General features: G+C 55.1%; 1 protein-coding gene across 1 annotated transcript; it reads left to right on the forward strand.

The window, feature by feature from the left end:
* The first annotated feature begins 3,031 nt into the window (after nt 1-3,031).
* Nucleotides 3,032-7,930, forward strand: CALHM3 (calcium homeostasis modulator 3). Its single transcript, XM_017348530.4, has 3 exons — nt 3,032-3,517; nt 4,690-4,945; nt 6,694-7,930. The coding sequence occupies exons 1-3, from the start codon at nt 3,231-3,233 to the stop codon at nt 7,171-7,173; spliced, it is 1,023 nt and encodes a 340-aa protein (XP_017204019.2). The 5' UTR covers nt 3,032-3,230; the 3' UTR covers nt 7,174-7,930.
* Nucleotides 7,931-9,746: the final 1,816 nt, after the last annotated feature.

Here is a 9,746-nt window from a genome sequence, read left to right on the forward strand (position 1 = left end):
AGGAAGACCTTTCTCTCTGTCTCTCTCTCACTGTCCACTCTGCCTGTCAAAAAAAAATAATAATAATAATACTGCTGTGGAGGACCAAGGGTGGAGGGAGGAAGAACTGATAAATTTATTTACAATTCCCTATGTTGTAAACATTTAATCTATATACTGTTACTAACTTGTAATCAGAGTTTTACATAGACAAGAATATGATGCCCTGTATTTCTGTTTGTATTCAGCAACAGCATATTATAACAGAACATCAGATGTTCTTTTCCATTGGCATTATGTTTTCTTTAGATAATTATAGCTAAATTCTCAAAAGAACTAAATATATTCAAATGCTATCCGACTAAAACTAATTAAGCCAACATATTTGGCTTATAGTATCATTTTAAGGATAATTTAATGTGCTATAAGCAATCTGGCAATCAACACTTTCTATAAGAACAAAACTACCTTTTTTTTTTTTTTTTTTTGACAGGCAGAATGGACAGTGTCGTTGGTTCACCCTCCAATGGCCTCCGCGGCCAGCGCGCTGCAGCCGGTGCACCACGCTGATCCGATGGCAGGAGCCAGGTACTTATCCTGGTCTCCCATGGGGTGCAGGGCCCAAGCACTTGGGCCATCCTCCACTGCACTCCCTGGCCACAGCAGAGAGCGGCGCCGGCCCACAGCAGTATTATTGTCTTTGTGGAGACGACTAATCATTAAAAAAAATCCAGTAATGGATTTCAGCTACAATAAAGTCATAGTGCTATATTTCAAATAAAATTAAATATACAAATATTAAAAAAATAAAGTTTGTAAAAACACTGAATTAAAAGCTAAGTTTAGAAGCTGGTATTTGATGTAACAGTTGAAAAACCATTTAGGATGCCTGAATGCCATATCACAGAGCCTGAGTTCAGGTTCCAGCTCTGCTCCGCGTTCCAGCTTCCTGGTGATGTGTACCTGAGAGGCACCAGGTGACGGCTCAAGTGGCTGGGTCCCTGCCATCCGTGTACAGACGTGGATCGAATTCTGGGCTCCTGGCTTTAGTCTGGTCCCCTCTCTCTCCCTCTCCCCACCCCACCGTGTGTGTGTGTGTGTGTGTGTGTGTGTGTCTTCCACATAAATAATTTTTACTAAAGTTTATTTTTGTGCAAACAAATTTGCAATACATGCTTATAAGGCATCATCAAAAAAGTCTTGGAAATGCATATTATGAAAAAGCTAAGCATGGATTTCAAAAATGTTTTGCACCAAAACAAACTTTTCTTTGAATTCCATTTTCCCACAAGCTTTTTGAAGTACTCAGGCATGCGCGTGCTCACACACCCCACCCACTCAGGGCAGACATGACAAGTTCCTCCAGTAGGGGGCATCACATCCTCAGCACCCTCTAGCTTACAGGAACTAGGAAACGGTAAAGCATTGTTGCACCAGTCACATCCACACTGCTTAAAAGGAATGGGAAAGCTGGAAGACCCCTAGGAATAAGTCAGCAAGATCCCCACTACAGGGGACAAAAAACAAAGAAACAAACAAACAAAACAAGAAACCAGAGACTTAGTCAAAGATCTTCCAAACGCAAGTTAGTGCATAAAAGCTTCAAGTCATCACCAAAAATAAAATGTGAATTTTGAAAATTTCCCCAGAAATAAAAGCCCCTGTGGAGCACAGCTGTAGACACCTGGATGAGGTGGGGGTGCTGAGCAAGCCTGGTTTAAGGCAGCAGATGTGCAATTTAGTATCTTTCCTCACAAGTAAGATGGGCCTTTCTCCTCCTGTTCTTTTGCCATTTTTAATTGATTGAAAAGCAGGGAACAGAGAGAGTCGGACAGTCAGAGATCTTCTATGTGCTGGTTCACTCCTCAAATATCTACAGTAGTCAGAGCTGGGTGCTCGATCCAGAGACTGGGTGCTGGGGACTGGGCAGCAGGTGAGGAGATGGGGGAGGGACACACAAAGGCTCGGAAACACACACAGAGGGACACTGAGAGATGCAGAGGATGGTAGAATGAGAGAGGAAAGAATGAGAGAGAGAGGCAGACAAAAGGAGGGAGGGGAGGGGGAGGGGGAGGGGGAGGGGGAGGGACAGAAATTGAAGGCAGGCCCTGTACTCACTCAAATGCTTCCACATAACAGACAGCATCATGCACAGGCCGGGAGGAGACAAAGCTGGTCACGAATGAGAGGGGCCCGGGCATCAGCGTCCTGTGGTCGGCTGTTCCCTCCCGCCGCAGCACCTGGCCGGATGCTACAGGAAACACAAAGGTGGCGGTTCTTGCCAGGAAGCTCGTGATTGGGAGAGGCAAGGCCACACCTGGGCTGCCTTCCCAAGGGCGGGGTGGGCGGTGGAGGCTCCACAGAGCACAGGTCGCCAGGGTGTCTTGGCACGAGGGTGGCATTGGAACAGCCTTTGGGAGAGTAGAGTGGGGGGGGGGAGGGTAGCAGCAAAGGCCTGTCGGTGAGAAGGCACTGGCACAGTTAGGACGGCCTTGAAGGCCAAGGCAAGGAGACCAGGAGCCCCTGGTCACATCTGAGAAGGAAGGAGAAGCTGCTGTGCTTTGGGCACATCTGGAGAGGTGCTGGGCACATCTGGAACTGGAGGATTGCAGGCTCCCCGACACCCACGGCCTTTGCTGAGGCAGGACCCTCTGCTTGGACAGCCCTCGCCTCCCCCCGTCCCTTACATGGCAAACTCCAGGACGTAGTTTCAGACTCTTCTCAATGCTCTCTTATCCCAGGAAGCCTGCAGCAGGAACAGGTGCACCTCCTGGCTCCTCCCAGCCTGACTTGCCCAGGACTGAGCTGAGTCAGGTGTGTTTCTGACCAAGACCAGACAACCACCTGCCTCCATCAATACCCAGGCCTCCTCACACCCAGAATTTGCCTGTCCCTGCGGGAAGTCCCACCAACTGTCTGGCCTGAGTATCCAAGGCCTGAAAAGAGGGCAGGGGTGGAGTGACGGGGCGGGGCTCATTTGCATAGAGGTGCTTTGGGTTGGCAGGTCACGAGACAGTGAGAGCAGGGGAGTAGCACCCAGGACCTGGCTGAGCAAGGACGCCTTCTTTGGAGACAGCCTGCCTCTGTCTTAAACCCTTGGCGAGATCCCAGGAGCTGCTTGGCGGGCTTGGGAGGTCTGGGAAAGAGGAGAGCGCCTCCTGCAGACCCCAGGCTTGTCCCCAGCGTGGGCTGTCCCTGCCAGGAAGGAGGCCCCAGCCTCACTGCCCCGCCGACGCCCACCCAGCTGAGCCATGGATAAGTTCCGCATGCTCTTCCAGCACTTACAGTCCAGCTCCGAGTCGGTGATGAACGGCATCTGCCTGCTGCTAGCCGCGGTCACGGTCAAGCTGTACTCCTCTTTCGATTTCAACTGCCCCTGCCTGGCGCGCTACAACACCCTCTACGGCCTGGGCCTGCTGCTCACGCCCCCCCTCGCCCTCTTCCTCTGCGGCCTCCTGGCCAACCGGCAGTCCGTGGTGATGGTGGAGGAGTGGCTCCGGCCCGCAGGGCACCGCAGGAAGGACCCAGGCATCATCAGGTGCGGTGTGGCCCCCACGCCACCCAGCGAGCCCTGGGTATTGCTCCCCCTCCTACCCCCATTGGCCGTCATCAGCTGCGAGGCCCATTTGCCTGTGTCCGATCCAGACCAGGTATTTCTGTTCCTGTCACTTGCCATCTTCCCACGCCCAGTGCTGTGAGCACGGAGAGACGCAGGATTCCCAGGAATTGCTCAGGCCACGTCCATGCCTCTGGCCCTGGGTCAGGACTTGCCGCATGCATGAAGGGCTGTCCACAGCATGCGTGGTGCTTCTACACGTGTAGTGAGTGGCACGGTCTGCTGAAGGTGTTGGTGAACCTGACTAATGCAGCTGTGGGTCCCCAGTTCCACCTTCTAGCCACGCTGTCCTCTGCAGAAAATGCGGGAGCCACCATTACCCACTTACAATTCACCACGGGGCTGGGCATGTGGCTGCCTCCCATGCACACACAACCTCAGCCTCGCGGTCTCAGGGCTCACCATGGGTGCAGCTCCACTGGACTCCTGCCCTGTGACCTATGCCCCATCCAAATCCCTGGAGGCACACAGTTGGTCAGGAAAGGCACCCAAGGCCAGTGAGGGGGAGGATGGGCTCCCTGCACATGGGCAGCAGAGACAGTGGTTGAGTTGCTGCCCGGAGCTGAGTTTAGGCTCCCCCCAAAAGCAGGCTCTGATCAGGGGCATGCCACCAGGCTTGATCCTTCTGGGACCCCCACTGAGAGTGCCGAGAACAGCCCTGAGAATCAGCCCACCGAAGGCCTGGACGCGGGGTGTCTGGCTGCCGGGCCTGGCCCTCCTGGGGTGAAGGTCGGTTCCGGTCAACTCTCCTGGACTTGCAGGGAATCCTGCGGAGCTCTCAGGCAGAGCCACGCCAGGGCTTGAGACCCTCAGGTCCTCGGCCTGACAGGACTGTTGGCCAATGCAGGACACACCGCCGGTCCGCTGCAGGCCCCCAGCACCAGGAATCCTGACTCCGCGGGGGCCCCAGTCCTGGGAGCCGCAGGGGCCTGGCCACCCTGGCCCTGCCTGGGCTGGGAGCTGCAGTCACTCATTGAGGAAGCCCCGCCCAAGACTTGCCAGCCCTCCTGGGAAGTCCATCCTTGCAGCTCCCTCATCGTTCCTGCCGGGGCTGAATTCCAGCCCTTGGGAACCTCTCTCTCCTCTCCTCGCAGGTACATGTGCTCCTCGGTGCTGCAGAGGGCACTCGCTGCCCCCCTGGTCTGGATCCTGCTGGCCCTCCTGGACGGCAAGTGCTTCGTGTGCGCCTTCAGCACTTCTGTGGACCCCGACAAGTTTCTGGACTTCACCAACATGACCCCCAGCCAGGTGCAGCTCTTCCTGGCCAAGGTGCCCTGCAAGGAGGACGAACTGGTCAGGGACAGCCCTGCTCGAAAGGCGGTGGCTCGCTACCTGCGGTGCCTGTCACAGGTAAGTGGGGTGTTCCCTCCCCCAGCCCTCACACCGCACCAAGACCCTTCCCCAGCTGGGGAGCACTGTGACGAACGATTTCTCTGTGCAGACACACCAAACAGCAGGAGGTTCATGGGGGAGAGGGGTAGGAGCACAGGCCCTGTGCAGGACAGAGAGGACCTGGACTCCACTCTCTGTAGGACAGAGACCAGACGCCCACCCCCCAGAGGCTGAAGGGCAGGAGAGCACTGGGGATAGCGTCCTGCTCTGGCCCCCAGCCCATACACACGTATCCTTCCCAGCCATCAGAAACACTCATGACTGTTTATAGAGCATTTATGTGTCAGGCATTGCGTTAAGCGTTTTGTATGCACGACTTCACTGAATTCTGAGAACACCCCCGTGAAACAGACGCATTCATCCCATTTTTCAGCCAAGGAAACTGAAGCTCTGAGAGTTTAGTTTACAAGGCCAAGGTCATGGCTTATAAGAGGCAGGGCAGGGATCTGAACACACCCATCATTGCTCCTCTGAGCCACCTCCCTATAATGCAGGTCGTGCCCAGATGCCTGACTCCCCACAAGGTGCCAGCTCCATTACCCTGCAGATAAACCCCAGAGCCAGCCCCAGCCCAGACTCCAGTGCTGGGCTTTGTCACCAAGAAGTACAGCGAGGCTCACTAGGGTTACTGAGCAGAAAGACACAACCACAACCCCTACCCTTTGGGGAGTCAGACTCATGGCAAAGGGAGGGGCCAAGGTCAGGGCACACTTGATTCTGGTTACGATTGTGAGCTGACTGTGGCACTGCCCCGGGGCCTCAGTTTCCCCTGGATGGGGAAATCAAGGGCACTTGGTCTCCTCCCTGATGGTCCCTCCAGGTGTCAACCTCTGGGCTCTCACTAGTTCAGTGGAAAGAGCACAGGATCTGCAGGCAGACCAGGGCTTGCACCTGCCTCAGCTGTAAGTTGTCAGTCACAAAGAGCTTCTCAAAGTGTTTGGCTTTCTGCCCCTGGGGTATAAGTGCCTTACACGTTTGGATGGGAGCACCCTGGGGAGGAAAGTGAGAGCTTTGTCAAGGGTGGAACTCACATCCATACCGGAGGGGGACTTGGGTCTCTGCGGCTCCACATCTGTCCCTTGAAGAGCCTGGAGCGAGGGGTAGAGAGATGGGAAGGCAGAGGGGAAGGGGGTGGGGGAGGTGGAGGGGAGGGAGAGATGAAGGGGAGGGGGAAGCGAGGAGAAGGGATAGGGAAGGGATGGGGAGGGGAGGGGAGGGGAGGGAACGGGAAGGGGAGGGGGAGGGAGAAGAGTGGGCCAGGAGTGGGCTCTGGCCTTAGAGAACGGCTTCCAATTAGTCCTCATTCTTGGCCTGGGTCAGCGCTCCCCTCTCCTATTCCTAGTCTGCTGCCTCCCAACCAAAAGAACAGGGATGCATGCCTAGAGAGGAGACAGATGGGTAGGTGGCAAGATGAACGGATGCTGGATAAACAGAAGGCAGGATGGGAGGCGCACGGGTGCTAAGGGGATGCATGGTTGACAAGAAGGAGAGTTGGGAGGATGGCTGCGTGGGAAAACGATGAGTAGACAGTCCTGGGAGAGGGTGGGCGGACAGAGCAGAGGCAAGCATGTGAGAATGCACTGGGAGGGTGGGAATGGGAAGTGGAGAGACGTGAGGAAGGATGGGAGGGATTAGGGGCGCGAGGGGTGCTGGAGTTGCCCCCGAGCCCCGCCCGGCTCTTGGACGGCGGCCTCCCCTCGCTGCAGGCCATCGGCTGGAGTCTCACCCTGCTGCTCATCATCGCGGCCGTCCTGATCCGCTGCCTGAGACCCTGCTTCGACCAGACGCTCTTCCTGCAGCGCCGATACTGGAGCAACTACGTGGACCTAGAGCAGAAACTCTTCGACGAGACGTGCTGCGAGCACGCGCGGGACTTCGCGCACCGCTGCGTGCTGCATTTCTTCGACAGTATGCAGAGCGAGCTGCGGGCGCGCGGGCTGCGCCGAGCCCCAGCCGCCGCGGCCGGCAGCCCGGAGCCCCCAGAGGCTCTGGACGGCGGCAGCGGGAAAGCCCACCTGCGCGCCGTCTGCAGCAGGGAGCAGGTGGACCGCCTCCTGAGCTCCTGGTACTCCCGCAAGCCGCCGCTTGACCTCGCGGCGCCCCCGGGACTGTGGGGGGCCGGCGTCAGCCACCGCGCCCCAGCGCTGGCCGCCAGCACCAGGCCCTCCCAGCACAGCGATGTGTAGGCTGCCTCCAGGCCCCAACAGCCCGCCGCGTTCCCGCGGGAAACCCCTACGCGGACAAGGGTCAGGGCGGTCCGCAAACCGCCCAGTCTCTGCCCTTTGCAGACTCTACTACGGGGCACGCTGCACCTGGGGTGCTTGTGAAACCAGGTGAGATGGATAATTCAGGTCAAGGGACCAAACTCTGAGCAGCAAAAATCTAAATAGACCTGCCACGGTCAATGCTAAGTGATAATATGACAACCGGGGAGGCTTGTATGGGGCTTAATGTGCCACCCATTGTTCTAACTTCTCCAGGTACATTAAACTCGGTCCTCATGGTAACCTAATGAAGGCGTTGTGGTTATTAGCCCCATTTTGCAGGTGAGAAAACTAAAGCACATGAAGGTTCAGTTGCCCAAGGTCACCCCTGTAAGAGCTGGAATTGGGTCCCAGGAGGCCTGCCTTCTGGCTGATTCTGCCTGTGTGTGTGTTTTCAATGCTTTCGTTGGGTGTCTAGGGTCCTCCTGGAAAATTCTAGCAAACTTACCAGTTCCTCTTGAAAACACTTAGTTGGTAACAGGAGTCACGGTGCACTTACTCCTCATGTAGGATCTCTGTCCTTAATGTGCTGTACATTGAGGCTTAATGCTATGACGAGTACTCAAACAGTATATTTCGCTTTGTGTTTCTATGGGGGTACAAACTGTTGAAATCTTTACTTAATGTATACCAAACTGATCGTCTGTAAAAAAAAAAAAAAAAAGAAAGAAATTATCAATTCCCAACTTGACTCTCACTGGGATTAAACATGACAATAGGTCTGATCTGATTTCATCATCATTTAAAAAAAATCATCTATTATTTTTCACTTTATGTTTCTGTGTGGGAGCAAACTGTTGAAATCCTTACTTAATGTATACTAAGCTGATCTTCTGTATATTAAGATCATCGAAAATGAATCTTGATATGAATGGAAGGGGAGAGGGAGTGGGAAAGGGGAGGGTTGTGGGTGGGAGGGACGGTATGGGGGGGAAGCCATTGTAATCCATAAGTCGTACTTTGGAAATTTATATTCATTAAATAAAAGTTAAAAAAAAAAAAAAGAAAACACTTAGTTGGTGCCTCCTGATGGCCACAGCAGGCAAATAGTCTTGCAGTTTGCTGTGGAGGGGATTTTTCCGTGTTTGAAGGTCAAGGGTGCTGACCCCCCCCTGCTGCACCGTCCCCAAGCCCACCAGTTCTGGTTCTAGCCCGGTCCAGCCTCCTTTCTCAGCCCAGCTGTCTGCTCTCCCACCGGCAGGGGCTGCCTCTCTTCCTTCCCTGTTTACCCCATCCCCGCCACCCACAGCCTGACCCCTGAGTCCCATGCAGCCCCTAAGGCATTCCCAGGGGTGTGTGCCGGCTGCCCTCAGCAGACCCTGGTGAGCCTTTCTCCAGGACCAGGTACGGATGCGGAACAAAACTCTGTGAAGCACCAGTATTAGATCGGCCACTCTGCCTCTGGCTGCCACAGCAGCAAGAGTTTGGGGAAGATTTAGTATCTGCCTTCCCCGATGACTCATTCGTCATCCACATCTGGCATATCTCCCCCCACCTCCCAGCATAGATGGTGCCCACATACAGGCAGCCCTGAGTTCACCCCTGGCTTTTCTACTTCCTCAGGGCCCTGGGGCAGTGCAGGGACCCCTGGGTGTCCCCTTAGAGCCCAGCCCCCTCTATCAGGCCATCTCTGCTCTCCTGGGCTCTTGCCAAGGGACCTTGTGAGACCAGAAAGTTCCTGCGGCCCACCTGGGGCCTACAGGCTGGATGTGGTCAGGCGATGCAAATGTCTAAAATGGTGCCAGGCTAGGGCACCATTTAGGCAAATCCTTAGCAGTGATTGGGTGGAGAGGGAGAAGGGAGAGCCAGCACCCGGCCTGTGGACTGGAGGCTCAGGGACCCTGCTGGGCTCAAAGGAAGCAGAATCTGCACCAGTGAAAAGCCACCCCCTGCCTCCTCGCAGTGAGCACTTCTAGAGCAGCCGCTGTCTAGAAAGCTCTGAGTCAGGGAACAGGGATGATCCGCAGATGACCTGCCCGTGTCCTCCCAGAGGACTGTCCATTAGGACAGAGAAGGGAACAGAAATCATTGTAATCTGTGTGTAGTTCTATGCCAGGGGGATTTAGCAGGGAGAATAAGTCCCCAAGCTGGGAGACCAGGGAAGGCTTCATGGTGGAGGCGCTAGCTGAATGGATCTTGAAGGATGGGGAAGGTTTCAACAAGCAGAAAGAGAAATGAGGGGTGGGTGCAGAGCACCTAAGGGGAGGAAGTAGCAAGAACAAAGGCACAGACTTGAGCAAGGGGCACAGTGTGCTTTGTTTTCTCACTACACAGGAACTTAACCGAATGCCTTGAGCGCCCAGAGCAAGCCAGACCTACCCCTGTATTGTGGAGCTTCCAGTCTGGAAGGGGAGATGGGGTGATGACCCGGAACATCCAGCCCAAGGGAGGGTGCACTGAGCAGGCTGGCAGGAGCTGAAGACTGGCCGGAGGACTGAGGGCCCCACCACGCAGGGCTCTGAGCCCTGCCTGGGTCCTCTGCTCGGAACAGCCTT

This window comes from Oryctolagus cuniculus, chromosome 15 (assembly GCF_051225735.1).
Source record: "Oryctolagus cuniculus isolate XC-2025 breed Fujian yellow rabbit chromosome 15, ASM5122573v1, whole genome shotgun sequence".
In the NCBI taxonomy this organism is placed as follows: Eukaryota; Metazoa; Chordata; class Mammalia; order Lagomorpha; family Leporidae; genus Oryctolagus; species Oryctolagus cuniculus.

What these genes read in the sequence shown, in the direction of transcription:
- CALHM3 (XM_017348530.4), top strand. Translation starts at nt 3,231, where the DNA reads ATGGATAAGTTCCGCATGCTCTTCCAGCACTTACAGTCCAGCTCCGAG. An exon ending in AAGGACCCAGGCATCATCAG is followed by an intron (nt 3,518 to 4,689) that starts GTGCGGTGTGGC and finishes CTCTCCTCGCAG; the next exon opens with GTACATGTGCTCCTCGGTGC. An exon ending in ACCTGCGGTGCCTGTCACAG is followed by an intron (nt 4,946 to 6,693) that starts GTAAGTGGGGTG and finishes CCCTCGCTGCAG; the next exon opens with GCCATCGGCTGGAGTCTCAC.